This window comes from Anomaloglossus baeobatrachus, chromosome 2 (genome assembly GCF_048569485.1).
Source record: "Anomaloglossus baeobatrachus isolate aAnoBae1 chromosome 2, aAnoBae1.hap1, whole genome shotgun sequence".
NCBI lineage: Eukaryota > Metazoa > Chordata > Amphibia > Anura > Aromobatidae > Anomaloglossus > Anomaloglossus baeobatrachus.
Window position 1 is genome coordinate 426,785,166 of NC_134354.1, and position 16,529 is coordinate 426,801,694.

Sequence of the window (16,529 nt, forward strand, 5' to 3'; positions counted from 1 at the left end):
TTTTTTTTTCCATAGTCATTGGTAGTACCCAGGAGGTGAATTTCTCTAGAACATACAGGCTTTTATGGAGGCCCATCTCAATTAGTGAAATTAGCAGTGGGTCATCGGTATAGATCAGAAATTTCACGTGGGTGTTAGGGAGGATGAGACTTGGTACCATAGAGGACTCCATAGTGGTGGCCTGCTCATTCATGTAAATGTTAAAGAACATTTGACTGCAGCTCTGTCTCACTCTGCGGCTCTGCTAAGCCATTCTCCCATTCAGTGCTGCAGTTATTCTCATTGTAGATGCTTTTGAAAGTCCACAAAACAGATCTATATCTGTCCATACTTTGTGTTGTGGACATGGCTGTGGATGAGACTCTGCAAGGTGTAGCTGTGGTTTGTGGTGCAGTGTGTTCTCCTTTTTTTTTTTTTTTTTTGCATGAACCTCGTTTGGCTTTTGCTAAGGATAAGGTAATGTGAAGCTGAAGGTCATCTTGTTCAGGATGCTGTTGAACAGTTTCCCAGGTTGCTGCTGACACATGCCTACAGGTTGGTGGGATGGTGGGTTCTTACCTGTCCCCACTCTTATGGATGAGTGTGATGAGGCCTTGGTTCCTGGTAAGAGTGAAGTACTTGGCACAACGGTAAACAGTTTAGCCATTGTAGACAGTATTTCTGGTGGGCTATATTTTAGAATTTCTGGTGTGATTTTTTTTTTTTTTCCAGGCCATTGATTTTTTTTACACTGTATGGATAAAATCCTTTCTTTTATTTCCTGCAGTGTGATTGGCGTATCCAGAATCATGAGCGGGACTCAACATGACTGATGCCCACCTGACAAATTTTTAAAATGTAAACGCCACCTTAGTTATATATCTTACACCATAAATATACAGCAGTACCTGTTCTGGTCAGGAGAACGGAGGTGCACACCACTGATAACAGGCTCCAAATTTGTTAAGTGGTGGGCACCTTTTAATGATTTAGACACGTCTTCACTTCATTAAGACTGGCATGTACACCACCAGTCTTAATAAATCGGGCCCACAGTATCTGATTTGCATTATTGTCTCCCCATGTTACCCCCAGGTTCCCCTACTTGGTTCCTCCTGAAGAGAAATTCATTTTAGAAGCCCTCAGGAAGCTCTATCAATGCAGTGCAATTGACAGGTATTGTAAACGTTCTAACTAATATTAAATGAAGCCTTAATGCTTATTAACATGTATTATTAGTAATAAAACTTGTCATGCCTCATTAACACAGTATAAATATTTTCTGCATATATTGTATTTATACAGTGTGTTCTTAATCTCATAAACTTTTTCTTGCTGCCTCCCTCAACTAGGCTTATATGGCCAAAAATGATGTACAGATCACACCGTGTCCCCCATCCTGGTCACCATAATTCCCCCATCCTGGTCCCTATACGTGCTCCATCTTGGTCCCTATACGTGCTCCATCTTGGTCCCTATACGCGCTCCATCATGGTCCCTATACGCGCTCCATCTTGGTCCCTGTACGCGCTCCATCTTGGTCCCTGTACGCGCTCCATCTTGGTCCCCGTACGCGCTCCATCCTGGATCCCGTACGCGCTCCATCCTGTATCCCGTACGCGCTCCATCCTGTATCCCGTACGCGCTCCATCCTGTATCCCGTACGCGCTCCATCCTGTATCCCGTACGCGCTCCATCCTGGATCCCGTACGCGCTCCATCCTGGATCCCATACGCGCTCCATCCTGGATCCCATACGCGCTCCATCCTGGATCCCATACGCGCTCCATCCTGGATCCTATACGCACTCCATCCTGGATCCCATACGCTCACCATCCTGGATCCTATACACGCTCCACCCTGGTCCCAGTACGCGCTCCATCTTGGTCCTCGTACGCGTTCCATCCTGGTCCCCGTACGCGTTCCATCCTGGTCCCCATACGCGCTGTATCCTGGAACCAGCAGAATCATACCCCTACTTTTAGAGCTCATGCGCATGACTGTATTTTTCATCTGAGCATGAACCGACAAAACATTGGTTCACAGACTTACACAAGGAAGAAGATAAAAAATGTATTTATCTTCTCCACATCCAAGAAAATCAAATCACACTATGATCACTCTAATCAAACTCTGATCAGAGTGTGATTAGCATAAGGCTGGGGTCACACGAGCATATGAAAAAATCAGCCTGATTCTCATAAAAAAAAATGAGATGATTTTGTTTTCTCACTTGCCGACCGTGTGTGGTCCATGTGCAATCCATTTTTTTTTTACTCAGCAGCTATAATTCTTTTACAGGACTGCTTACAGTTTTTTATCTTACAGAATTGTAATGTATGCAAAAAAATCAGATGCCATACTTATGATTCGTTTGGCATCCCATTTTTTACTCGCACTGTACCAATTTCGGAATATGGTGCGACTTTTTTCTCATTCTGAATACATCTGAGAAAAAAACCCTAGACCTAATGCCTCATTGAATAACATTGGTCCGAGCAGAATAACTTTTTTATTGGATTCCGCTCATCCAATTTATACGCTTGTTTGAGTGAGCCCTAATTAATATAATTTTCACAGATGAGAAATAATATGCTCATGTGCACCTAGCCTTAGAATATGATCAGGAAAAATGAAAAAAAAAAAACCCTAATTGTTTTTTAAGGAGTTACAGGAGTTCTTCACTAATCAGACAACACCTTGTTAATCAATATGCTTCCCCCAAGTAAAATAATAGCTATACTCACCTCCAGTGCCGTTCCAGCAGTGTCGACACTGGCTCTCCCACGGATTGTTAGACATTATGTCACACAATCCCTGGAGCCACTTCCTTGTCCCCCCATTTGGACATAATTGACATCCGTAGCAAGTAAGAGTTGCAGCTGCTCTCTCACTTCCGTCAGATGTCTGATTTGTCCAAAGGAGCCGAGAGTGATGGCAGTGCTGATTGGCCTCAAGGATTATGCCATGCAATCCTCGGAATAGCCAGTTCCGATACAGCTGGAACAGCACCTGCATCGAAGGTGACAACTCCTTTAAGCTAGGCAATGTGTATAACATATTAGCTGCTTTGTATTATTATTATTATTATTATTATTATTATTATTATTATTAATAATAATAATTTGTATTTCTATAGTGCATACAGATAGTGAATGCAAACAAAATAAGACATTACAGAATAACACATAATTCAGTACCTACTAATAGGAGTAAGGGATCTGCTCGCAAAGCTTACAATCTATGAGGAAATAGTGGTGACACAAAAAGGTAAAAAAAAAAAAAGATTTGGTGCAGAATTGACACTGCTTGCAAAATGATTATATCCTTTATATGCTAAAGTTAAAATATGGTTAACCTATGTTGATATGTAAAAGAAATGGCTTCCCTAACCTTCTTGTATTAATCAGAAGAAAGAACATCTGAAAGCACAACTCTTTATTTGGAGCACTTAATTTTATTGGGCTCCTTGTCCAGCTTAATTTACTCTGCAATATCAATTCCTCAGTCCCATTTTCTCTGTCCTAAGTTGGTTATTATTTGGTGATTTCTTAAAGATAAACAGGATATCCAGCACCGATGTCTTTAAAAAACTTGAAATTTATTAGGTCACAATAAAAAATGTGTTTGGACTAATACAATCTCTCCATATGCCTTACTACGCCTTACGCGTTTCAGAGAAGAACTCCTTAATCATAGGCAAATATATTTGGCTATGTTTAAGGAGTTCTCTATATCCAGGACTTTGTGAAAATAAAATTTCCCTAAGCACTACTGGGCAGGTAGTTCCTACCTGCCTGTTGTGCCCATTGCTGCTCTTCGCCAATAAAGGAGGTCACAGACTGTTCCTGCGGTCGATTCAGGGGAGCCAGCTGTCAATCAGCATGAAGTTGGCGGTCCTGCCCTGTCAGCAGAGCAGAAAAGAAACTACTACTTTTTTTGACATGATGTCAGCAGAAGCAGCTGAATTAGCGGCTGCAGAGGTCTGTGACGGCGAAGAACCACACCATGCACAATTTTCAGGTAAGTATCAACTATCTACCTGTTAGTGCTTAAGCAAATTTTTTGTGGTTTTACAAAGTCCTGGATATACCCTTCAACTAATAGAGATTTGAATTGAACATTTGTTTTCCAGTTATTGGCCTGTCTAACCATCGTTCTCGGCAGCACATTATCCAGTGTAATCATCAACATGTGCTGCCAAGAACAATGATATGCTGTGCACACAGAAAGATCATGATCGTTCTGTGCACCTGGGCAATACGATCATTCTGTCTATACAGGCCATTAAACGAAAACCAATTGACTTACATGTATCCAATCAGCAGTCGTTTAAAGGCTCCAATCAACCAGTGTAAATGCATCTTACAAATAGATATGGGCTTTCAATCTTCTAGGCTCCATTCCCACCCCACAATAAGTATTTGGTGATCTTTTGATGTTGCAGATTTTCTGCAGTATTTCTGCAACTGTTAGCCAAATTTTATTACTTGTGTTTTTTTCACCAAATTATTGAGTACGTTTTTACATGCGTTTGTGACTTTGCGGTTTTTGCCTCTTTTAAAGCGCACCAGTCACCAGGACTTTCCTATATATACTAAAGCCAGTGCTATATTGGTGCTATCATGCTGATTCTATACATACCTTTAGGTGTCAGATTGGACATATAGTCTTTTAAATAGAGGCAAGTAAAGTTATAGCTTTTTGATTGGCAGCAGCTGCTGAATAGCTAATATGTAGGTGGGGTTTTGCTATCTATTCCCATTCCCACCTTTTGTATGCTGCCTGGCCTCTGTAGATGTTAGACTGTTTAGGCTGGATTTCTAATATGCCCCTATCACATGACCGAAATGACTCATACCTGGAAGGAGCCCATACAGTCTAGCATCTACAGACAGGCAGCAGACAGGGGCGGGAATAGATAGCAAACCCTGACCCACATATTAGCTATTCAGCAGCTGCTGCCAATCAAAAAGCAGTACATTTCTGTAACTTTACTTGCCTGTATTTCAAAAACTATGCATCCAATCTGACACCTAAAGGTATGTATAGAATCAGCATGATAGTGCCAGTATAGCACTGGCTTTAGTTTACATAGGAAAATCCTGGTGATTGGTTCTCTTTAAATTAAGCTGCTTTGTTTTTGATACTTCCTTTTGTTTGACTTTGAAAAAACTTTATTGATACATTATTGTATAAACAATATGCATTTCTTACCTGTGGATTTTTTTTTGCATCTAATGCAGTTATGTGGTAAAAATCCACACATACAACTCCATGTACCTTCAGGAGAAATTGATATTTTGGGTTTTAAAAATGCACCGCAAGTCAGTTTACGTAGCATATGAGCATTTCTATAAACTTCATCCACTTTGAAGGACCTGTAAGACGCTATATTTTTTTCACAGCAAAAATATGCAGGGTCAAAAACTCACCAAAAACCTCTTGGGAACTTATCCTTAAAAAGGCTTTTCGGTCTGAGCATGAATTACTGCAGTCATGCTAGATAACAGCAGGTTGTGGGGTGTGCAATTTGTACACTGTCAGGATTCCCCTGCAGTCACCACATGGCCACAAGTATGTGACCTGCCTAGTTGTGGTCACTTGCTGACTAGCTTCTCTCAAGAGAACATTAAGAGAAGCAGTAACAGTTTTTCTAGACTGCACACAACTCTCAGTATGCAAATCAAATACTGGTGGTCATGTGATAACCACTCGCGCTGGCACGACGGCACATTTGGCACACTGGATTTGACAATCTACAGTTGCATAGATTGTAAAAGTGTAAAGTTGATTGAAAGATAAAGTAAATAAAACTCATATTAGAAAGTTCAATTTACTATTCAATATATAATAATTGAAATTTATCTGCAGACCAGGAACCTCTGCTTAAAATATTTTAAAATGCATTTAAAAAAACCCATATGTTATATCTTTTACATTCCAAGCATAAAAATACAGTAATGTACAAATCATGTAATACCATAAAATAAGTATATTACACAATGATATATCTCTTAGTAAAATGTGATTATCTGAGAATAGTAGATGTTCCCGAAATAAGTGTGGCCACTGTCAGTTGAATATTTATGGTTATTCATTACCTATACTAATCCATATTGCTGAGCGGTTAACATTCATTATATATTAAGCTTTCACAGATGTTGTTCTGCAGTATCATCAGAAAAGGACATTGAAGGGAATTTTCCGGTAGGATCAACCCTCCTAAGCCATCTATATGGGCATGTAGGTCATAGAAAACTGAATAAAATGATACCTTGATATCTGCGATGTGATTACTAATTTCAGAGAAATACATGTTTTTCTCATATGTAAATGAGGTGTTCCAGGCTATGGGCGGGACATAGATCTCCCTGAGTATCTGCCTCAAGGGCTTATTTTAAATAAAAGGGAGAGTAAGGGGTGCTTCACACACAGCGAGATCGCTGCTGAGATCGCTGCTGAGTCACGGTTTTTGTGACGCAGCAGTGACCTCATTAGCGATCTCGCTGTGTGTGACACTGAGCAGCGATCTTGCCCCTGCTGTGAGATCGCTGCTCGTTACACACAGCCCTGGTTCTTTTTTTTTTATTGTTGCTCTCCCGCTGTGACGCACAGATCGCTGTGTGTGACAGCGAGAGAGCGACGAAATGAAGCGAGCAGGGAGCAGGAGCCGGCATCTGGCAGCTGCGGTAAGCTGTAACCAGGGTAAACATCGGGTAACCAAGGTGGTTACCCGATATTTACCTTCGTTACCAGCCTCCGCCGCTCTCACGCTGCCAGTGCCGGCTCCCTGCTCTCTGCACATGTGGCTACAGTACACATCGGGTTAATTAACCCGATGTGTACTGTAGCTAGGAGAGCAGGGAGGCAGCGCTAAGCAGTTTGCGCGGCTCCCTGCTCTCTGCACATGTAGCGACGTTATGATCGCTGCTGCGTCGCTGTGTTTGACAGCTAAGCAGCGATCATAACAGCGACTTACAAGGTCGCTGTTACGTCACAGAAAATGGTGACGTAACAGCGACGTCGTTGTCGCTGTCGCTATGTGTGAACCCAGCCTTAGTGGTGTGATATGTAATGGCCACACAGTCAACCAGGTCTTCAGGCCTGTCAGGTCCTACCTTGAGCAAGACCTGACACACCTCTCGCCTATGCCAGTTATTGATCTAAAGCCCTGCAATGTAAGAGCATTGCAAAGCATTAGATCAGTGATCAGAGCAAGGAAAGTTGATGACTAGAGATGAGCGAACCTGAGGTTCGGGTTCGGAAACACACTTCCAAAAAAAACAAAGTTCGAGTGAGTTACGAGTGCAAACCTCTCAAGGGAGCAGCGCTATGCTTGGGTATGAGTGATGCTCAGTCCTGTGCAAGCCGCTTAAAGTGTTTGAACGTCTCACACTGGAGGTAAAATCAGCGGGATCAGATGTAGTGAGCAAACAAAATATAATAGAAACCCTCCCATCCACCTGCTCCCAGAAGTGTTCTGCTTATGGCTGGCTGCATGTGGGTGGAGAGACCCAAACTGCCCAATTACTGACTTCCATTGAGGTTTGGTTCAAGTCAGGGAACAAACTAAACATTATAATAAGTTTGAATGTGCCCTGCGAACCAAACCTCTAGATGTTCTTTCATCTCTATTAATGACTAGGTAAAAACTGAAAAAAAACCTGTAAAAATAAAAAAAATAAAAAATGAACTAAAGAAAAAAATATTAGACCAATTAATGAAAATATTTATGTAAAAGCAAAAATAAACAAAAAAGTACACAGATTTGGTATAACTGAAAACTTCATTTTGTCCTGCAAAAAATAAGCCCCCACTTGGCTACGTCAGCAAAAAATCAAAAGCCATAGCTCTCAGAATGCAAAAACAATTATTTTTCTATGAAATATTTTTTGTGTAAAATTGTCAAAAAATAAAAAAGGCATAAATGTGGTATTGCTGTAATCGTACTGACCCAAAAAGTAAAGCTGTCTTATCAGTTTTGCCACATGGTGAATGGCATAGAAAAAAAGATCCATTCCTAAATTTCTTTTGTTCATTCTGCATTCTAAAAACCAGAATAGAAAGTGATCAAAACACATTGTACCCAAAAATGGTACCAATAATAAAATAATAATAAAATAATAAAAACATCAACTTGACACACAGAAAGCAAGCCCTCAGATTGTAAGATCACGGAGTATACAGAAATGTTCTTCTTCATAGTCAGTCCGAGGAAATAGTCCAGACAATAATTAAAAGCAGGAGCTAGGATTTATTCAAAATAAGAGCATACAGCAGAGCAGAAATGGGAAACAGGCTTTCTTAAACCAGGCTGTCACATGCAGGTGACCAGCGCCATGTAAGGCAGTAGGTGGTTTGGCTATCTGGCCATGGCTATTTTCCTCCCCGAACTATGGTGTTATGCGGGAGTCACACGAGACGATCTATCGTGCGATATGTCGTCGGGGTCACGGTTTTCGTGACGCACATCCGGCATGGTTTGCAACGTCGTTTCGTGTGACACCTCCGAGTGACTCTGAACGTTCGCAAATCGGTTACAAATCGTGTATCGTTGACACGTCGCTCATTTTTAAAAAATCGTTTATTTTTCTTTGCGCTGGTTGTTCATCGTACCCAGGGCAGCACACATCGCTCCGTGTGACACCCCGGGAACGATGAACACAGCTTACCTGCGTCCCGCGGCTCCCGCCGGCTATGCGGAAGGAAGGAGGTGGGCGGGATGTTTACGTCCCGCTCATCTCCGCCCCTCCGCTTCTATTGGCCGGCCGCTGTGTGACGTCGCTGTGACGCCGAACGACCCACCCCCTTCAGGAAGTGGATGTTCGCCGCCCACAGCGACGTTGCTCAGCAGGTAAGTACGTGTGACGGCGGTTTAATGACTTTGTGCGCCACAGGCAACTAATTGCCCGTGACGCACAAACGACGGGGGCGGGTATGATCGCACGATAGATCGTACCGTGTGACGCCCGCATTAGGACGTTTTATACCTGGTTTAGACAAAGGGTCACATGTTGCAGAAAAGGGTGTAGATAAGTTACATCATTCTGAGGCAAAAGATGTTTATAGGTTAACACAAAAGGATTACGGAACCAATATGCCCCTTTACATATACATCAACCCTTAATTTCATGAAAACCATTAAGTTTCTATGTTCTCATCTATTTACATCATTAATTACATCACGACCATTAGGACATGCACATAACTTTTTCAAAATTGACAGATCTACCATTCTGGTTTTCTATATCTAAACACAATTTTCTAAGTTTTACCACAAAAATACCATATATTCAGTTCCATTGCCCTTAAGCAATCTTTGTTCGTGGCTAATGACACTGAGATCATCATATAAAGTCGCATTTGGATATTTTCTGATTTGTGCATATCATTCTCTGCAAAAATCCGTTCTGCTTAAACCTTACTAGAATCTGAATACAACATGGCTACTGCTGACCATAAGATGGCTGCTCATTGTAACAGGGCTGACCATTGTCTTACAAGATGACTCTGTTGGCAGAAATACAGAATGATTATAGCTCTGAAAATATGGTGCTGCAAAAACATTTTATTAAAAAAGCGTAATAGAAAAACATAAAAAAATATATAAATCTGGTATCGTTGTAATTGCACCAACTCAAAGAATAAAGCCGTCTAATTGCTTATACTCTTTGGTGAACGGCATAAAAAATAAAGTAAAACCAATTTTTGACCTGCTGTTAATTTATTTGTTCTTCCTCCTAAAGATCGTAGTAAAGCTCGGCTAACATTTATCCTGCGCTGAGCACTTACCTCGAGGTTACTTGTAAATCTCTTAAATACATGATTCAGAGGGATCCCTGACATAAGATTCTCTATAATGAGGCAGATGGAGTCACCTTCATCTCAGTCTGTGCTATGATTCGGTGGTGTCCATCTTTTCAGTGGTGCATAAAAACGCAGTCGACCACAGTTTTGTGCAGTTTTGAAAAGGATAATGCTGAACAGAGGCCAGACAGTCTAGAGCAGAGGTCTCAAACACGCAGCCCGCGGGCCGCATGCGGCCCCTGAGGCTGCTTGTTGCGGCCCGCAGACCCCGTGACGGGGGGTGGTGGGGGACACTTTCTGTCTGTTCTGCGGCAGTCGGGCCGATTTACAGGGATTGCGCAGTTCTCAGCTGTCAACCGCATTTTGCTGGCTGCCAGCTCTTTAAACCCACACAGTGGTAGCACAGCAGCGTGCAGGAGGAAGTTAATCTGTGGGCGGAGTCAGCTCCCCCATCCCACAGCTGAAGAGAGACTAGACAAACTACAGCGCTGCAGTCAGCGTCCCACAGAACTGTGTGAGGCCCCTGTAATGTATAGCCCCCTGTCATGTATGGACCCCTGCAGACCTGTGTGAGCCCCCTGTACTGTATGCCCCCCTGCAAACCTAAGTGATACCACAGTACTGTATGCCCCCCTGCAGACCAGTATGAGCTCCCAGTACTGTATGCCCCCCTGCAGATCTGTGTGAGCCCCCAGGACTTTATGCCTCCTGCAGACCTGTGTGAGCCCCCAGTACTGTATGCCCCCTGCAGACCTGTGTGAGCCCCCAGCACTGTATGCCCCCTGCAGACCTGTGTGAGCCCACAGTACTGTATGCCCCCTGCAGACCTGTGTGAGCCCCTAATACTGTATGCCCCCAGTAACCTCTATGTCCTGCATGGCGCCCCCTGTGCAGACCTGTGAGTCCCCTATACTGTATGCCCCCCTGTGCAGACATGTGTGAGCCCCCAGTACAGTATGTCCCTGCAGATCTGTGTGAACCCCTAGTACTGTATGGCCCCCTGTGCAGACCAGTGTGAGCCTCCCGTACTGTATGCCTCTTGCAGACCTGGGTGAGCCCCCAGTATTGTATGCCCCCAGTAACCTCTATGTCCCTCCATTAACATGTATTCCCTTCGTAACGTCTATGCCCTCCAGTAATGTCTTTGCCCCCAGCCCCCCCTGTGATGTATATACAGCAGTGTCATTGTGCACTGTATGTGGCCATGTCTTTTAATGTGACGGCCATTACGTAGGCGCATGCCCAGATTGAGCTGATGGGACACAAGAGGGGAGGTGAGTGAGGTTGCTGGCATCCCCATATTTAAAAATATCTGTAATATGTCTGTGTGCATGCATGATGTATATATCTATGTATGTCAGTGTATATGACTGTGTATAGATTTATGTCTATTTATATGTGTTTGTGAATTTGTCTTCAAATATGTATGTGCATGTATGCCTGCATGTGTATGTATCTGTGTATGTACGTCTCTGGGGCCCACTGAGACTCTTTTGCCCGGGCCCCACAAAAACCTGGAGCCGGCTCTGCAGGTACGTGCTCACGATCAGGACTTGCCACGTCCTGGATGCAGTGAGTCCTGACCTGCGGAGCTGCAAGTCTCCTCTGTAGGAGACCACAGCTGCCCGTGCTCGCGATCAGCGTTCGGGGTGCTGCGGTCTCCTCACTGTGTTCTCCCTAGGAAGGGCATGCGACTCCAAGTCCGCAGCATAAATAAATTCACATGCTGCGGCCTCTGCAAGCCACACCGCAGGTCAGTTTTCACTGCGGGCCGTGCAAGCACAGTGGACATGGGATTTTTAGAATTCCCGTCCACTCTGTTTGTACTGTACATTGCAGCGTTTTGGACACAGCTGAAACATGCTGCATCCAAAACACCGCAAATACTGATCATGGGCACGGAGGAAAGGTGAGCAGAATTTTTTTTTTTTTTGAGTATTACTAAAGGATGGCTACAATACTGCAGGGCGCAATACTGCGGGGCACAATACTACAAGGATGGGCACAATACTGCATGACACAATACTACAGGTCACAATACCACAGGGATGAGCACAGTACCGCAGGACACAATACTGCAGGGCACAAGGATGGGCACAATACTACAAGGATGGGCACAATATTACAGGGCACAATACTACCAGGATGAGCACAGTACTGCAGGGCACAAGGATGGGCACAGTACTACTGGGCACAATACTACAAGGATGAGCACAATACTACAGGGCAAAATACCACAAGGATGGGCATAATACTACTGGGCATAATACTACTAGGCACAATACCACAAGGAAGGGCATAATACTACAGGGCACAATGCTATAAGGATGGGCATAATACTACAGGGCACAATACTACAAGGATGGGCATAATACTACAGCGCACAATGCTACAAGGATGGGCACAATACTATAAGGATGGGCACAATACTACTGGACACAATACCGCAAGGATGAGCAGAATACCGCAATGATGAGCACAATACTAAAAGGATGAGCACAATGCTAAAAGGATGGGCACAATACTACTGGGCACAATAGCACAAGGATGAGCACAGTACTACAAGGATGGGCACAATACTACTGGGCACAGTGCTACAAGGATGAGCAACTTACTACAGGGCACACAGATGGGGACATTACTACAAGATGTTGGATAAGATTACTATATGATGCTGCTAATTTTAAAACAATATTACAAGAAGGTGATCAAATTCAAAATACAGAATGATTTTTTTTTGCCATTAAAAATCCTTTTTTATTTATAGACTTAACTAAACAAAAAAGTACAGGTTTGTTATAATAAACAAGCAAAAAATGATCAAAAAAGGGATCCAAAAGGTGTATACAAAAAAAAACATGAATTCCTTAAAAATGTCACTTTGTCCTGCAAAGAATGCGGCCCCTCTCAATTTTTTGTTTCTATATGCGGCCCATATACTCAGCTGAGTTTGAGACGCCTGGTCTAGAGTAACTCTGTTGCCTCATTAGAGTGAATGGATCCCTGGGGGGGTGTCATCTGACTCCTGTTGTTTGGAGATTTAGATGGAACCCCCCCATGTAAGTGCCCAACATAGAGCACAGGATAAATGTGATCAAAGGCTCTGGAAAAGTGCCTTGACTTCCCCCAGCACCCCCAAAAACCGACTCAGTGACATCTATTGCTGCTTGTTTCTGTAAAACACCCATAGAGTCAAAATTGTCATTATACTTGTAGATAACTTCCTGGAGGGGTGTAAAATGTGGTCACTTGAGGGAGACTTCTGCTCTTCTGGCACTTAGAGGCTCTGTATATGGAGTCCGCAGACTATTGTACAAAATTTGTACTCCAAGATTCACATAGCACTCCTTCCCTCTTGAGACTCGCCTTGTGGCTAAGCAGTACTGTATAGCCACATTTGGGGTGCTGCCATGTTTAACAATAGTTGTGTGATAAATTTAGGTGCCATTTTTGTACATTTCCCTGTGTGAAAATGTAAAATCTGGGGGTAAAACAAAATTTTTTGTGCTAAAAATACAATTACTTTTTCTTCATCACCCAATGGTATAAAATTCTGTGACACACCTGTGGTGTAAATATGCTCACTGCATCCCAAGATGAATTGAGGGATGTTGTTTCTAAGATGGGGTCACTTATAGGTGGGTTCTGCTTTTCTGGTACCTCAGGGGCTCTACAATTGCATTTAACATGGCACCCCTCAAACTATTGCAGCAAAATCTGAAGTTCAATATGGCGCTCTTTCCATTCTGAGCTTTATACTGTGCCTCAAAAGTAGTTTTCCACCACATATGGGGTATTGGCGTACTCAGGAGAAATTGCACAACAGATTGTATGGTGCATTTTTCCTGTTATCCTTGTAAAAATAAACATGCTGCTAAAGCATCCTTTTGTGTAAAAAAAAAAAAAAAAGTGTTGTTTTTTTTTAATTATTTTTAGGGCCCAATGTTTCCAAATGTTGCTAACCTGGGTTGTTGAAGGTGTTTACCATACAACGAGCTAAATTCCTTCAGTGGTCTAGTTTCCAAAATGGTGTCACTTGTGGGAGGGGGGGGAGTTTCCAGTTGTTTTACATTTCAAATTTTGTTGGAAAACTGAGAAATCGCTGATAAAATTTTAACCCTTCTAACTTTTTAACAAAAAAAAAAATATTGTTTCCAAAATGATGATTACGTAAGGTAGTCATGTGGGAAATGTTATTTATTAACTATTTTGTGACATACTTCTCTGGTTTAAGGGCATAAAACTTAAACGTTTGCGGTGGCTTTATATAGAATTGTGGGGTTTTAACTGCATTTTTATGGTATTTTGTTGTAAACAGGCAGAGGTTCTAAAATGCAGTACAGACCATGTTTCCTTAACCATTTTAGTGGTTTGCGGTTTGTTTGTTTTTTTTACATTTTCACATTTATGGGATACTTTAAAGACACTTGCTGTTTTTTGGTGGCTTTTCTTTTAATGAAAAGAAACCTTATGTGAAGGTAGCGTAAAGGGAATCTGTCAGCAGGATTTCACCCCATGCTGTTTATATATTCATATATCTCTTTCAAAGACAGATGAGAAGATCGCTTTGTGCAAACCACAGTCCAGGTCAGTGATCTCTGGTCTTGGACAGGAGATGCATGAATTTCCTTACACTCCGGGATCCCAGACTTGACTTATGATTAGCCAGGCTGACATCAACTATGCACCGCACAGATGACGCTGAATCAAATACCGCTTCGGTGATTTTGAAAGCTCGGAAAATTCATGCAGCTAATTTCCATGGTCAGAGAGCACTGACCTTGTCCATGCATGGTGCCATCTTCTCATCTCTAAGAAGAATCTGTTAGCATTAAAAAGGACCTATTACTAGTAGGGCTAGGCTGACCCGGTCTGAAAAAGTCCAGATCCACGCGGTTTCAAAGTTGCCCGGGTGGCGGACATGGGCCCGAGATATTTGATGCTGATCCGGCACTCGAAAAAAAAAATAAATAAATAAAAAAAACAATAATGAAGCGAGCTCGTTATACTTATCGAGGCTCCGGCCCTTCTGTTCTACTGCCGCTCATTTCATATGCACGGCTTTTTCCGCCCATAGGCCGGCGTGGCGCCTGTGATTGGTTGCAGTCAGATGCGCCTCCAGCCTGACTGACGCGTCTCCCTGCATCCAGTCACTGCTCATCGCGGCTCATTCCTTCTGCACTCACAGTGGGCAGGCATGCTGCTCTATGGCCTCTCGCTGCGATATTCAAATGTAGCAGAGCTGAATCGTCGTGGGACCTCATGTGGATTACTTCGGATCTGCAGGGTGTGTTGGGGTTAATAAAGTGGTTAAAGAGGGTGGGGTTTTGTATTTTATTCCAAATAAAGGATTTTTTCAATGTTTTGTGTTTGTTTACTTTCACTTTCAGATTAATGATGCGGTTGTCTCATAGACACTGCCATCATTAATGTAGGGCTTAATGGCAGCTGTGTGCTGTTATTAACACCTTATTACCCTGATTGCCACCGCATCAAGGCATTCAGGAAGAGCAGGGTAAATCTCTGGGATTGTCACATCTAATTGATGCGACTCCGAACAGCTGGACGCTGATATTTTTAGGCTGGCCCTCCCCAGCCTGAGAATACCAGCCCCCAGCTGGCTTTATCTTGGCTGTGTATGAAAATTGGGGGAACCGCTCGTTTTTTTTTTTAAATTATTTATTTAAATTATTTAAAAAAAGGCAGGAGTCACACTTGCTAGGGACTTGCACGAAACTCGCATCGCATCACCCAGCATGGCTGCACACTCTCCTGAAAGGAGCAGGTCAGCTGCATGTAGTTCTATGCAGCTGCACACTCGTGTCCGGAGAGCATCAGGCCGTGTCGGGTGATGCAATGCGAGACTCGCGCAAATGTGGCTCTGGCCTTATGGTGCGCTCACAAGAACCGTATGACTTGCACGAGTCTCACATCCCATCACTTGGAAGCCACACACTCCGGACACGAGCATGCAGCTGCATAGAACTACATGCAGATGCACGCTCCTGTCAGGAGAGTGTGCAGCTGCCGGATGATGCGATGCGAGACTCGCGCAAATGTCACTCCGGCCTTACAGTGCGCTCGCATGAGTCTTGCATCGCATCACCTGGCAGTGGCACGCTCTCTGGACACGAGTGTGCAGCTGCATAGAACTACATGCAGATGCATGCTCCGGTCAGGAGAGTGTGCGGCTTTTGGGTGATGCGATGCAAGACTCACACCAGTGTGTGATTCCGGCCTTACGGTGCGCTTTCACAAGTCTTTCATCGCATCACCTGGCAGTGGCACACTCTCCGGGCACGAGCGTGCAACTGCATAGAACTATATGCGGATGCACGCTCCTGTCAGGAGACTGTGCAGCTGCCGAGTGATGCGATGCGAGACTCACGCAACTGTGTGACTCCAGCCTTATTCTGATACATAGCCATGATAAAGCCCGACAGCTGGGGGCTGCAGCCGTGGGCTTTACTATACTGCTATCAGAATATGGGGGACCCTGTGCCGATTGTTTTATTTATTCATTTATTTTTATACCACCATACTCACCCGCAGTCACCTGCACTGCTTTCACCGCCCACCGGCCATATGATTGGTTGCAGTCAGCTGACACTCAGGGTGGGGGCGCGTCAAACTGCAACCAATCGAAAAACTACAGGGGGAAAAAGCACAATAGGGTCTTATCCAACAAACATGCAAAAATGATAAGGGAATGTGCTCACCTTATGGGGTTGTGTGTCACAC

The 16,529-nt window shown here is 43.4% G+C and overlaps 1 protein-coding gene across 1 annotated transcript in view; it reads left to right on the forward strand.

Moving 5' to 3' along the window:
* DHX40 (DEAH-box helicase 40) overlaps positions 1–16,529 on the forward strand; it is a 158,412-nt gene that overhangs the window by 89,049 nt on the left and 52,834 nt on the right. Inside the window, exon 11 of the mRNA XM_075336224.1 lies at positions 1,075–1,155. Coding sequence (XP_075192339.1) covers positions 1,075–1,155 — 81 coding nt within the window. The remainder of the gene's footprint in view (positions 1–1,074; positions 1,156–16,529) is intronic.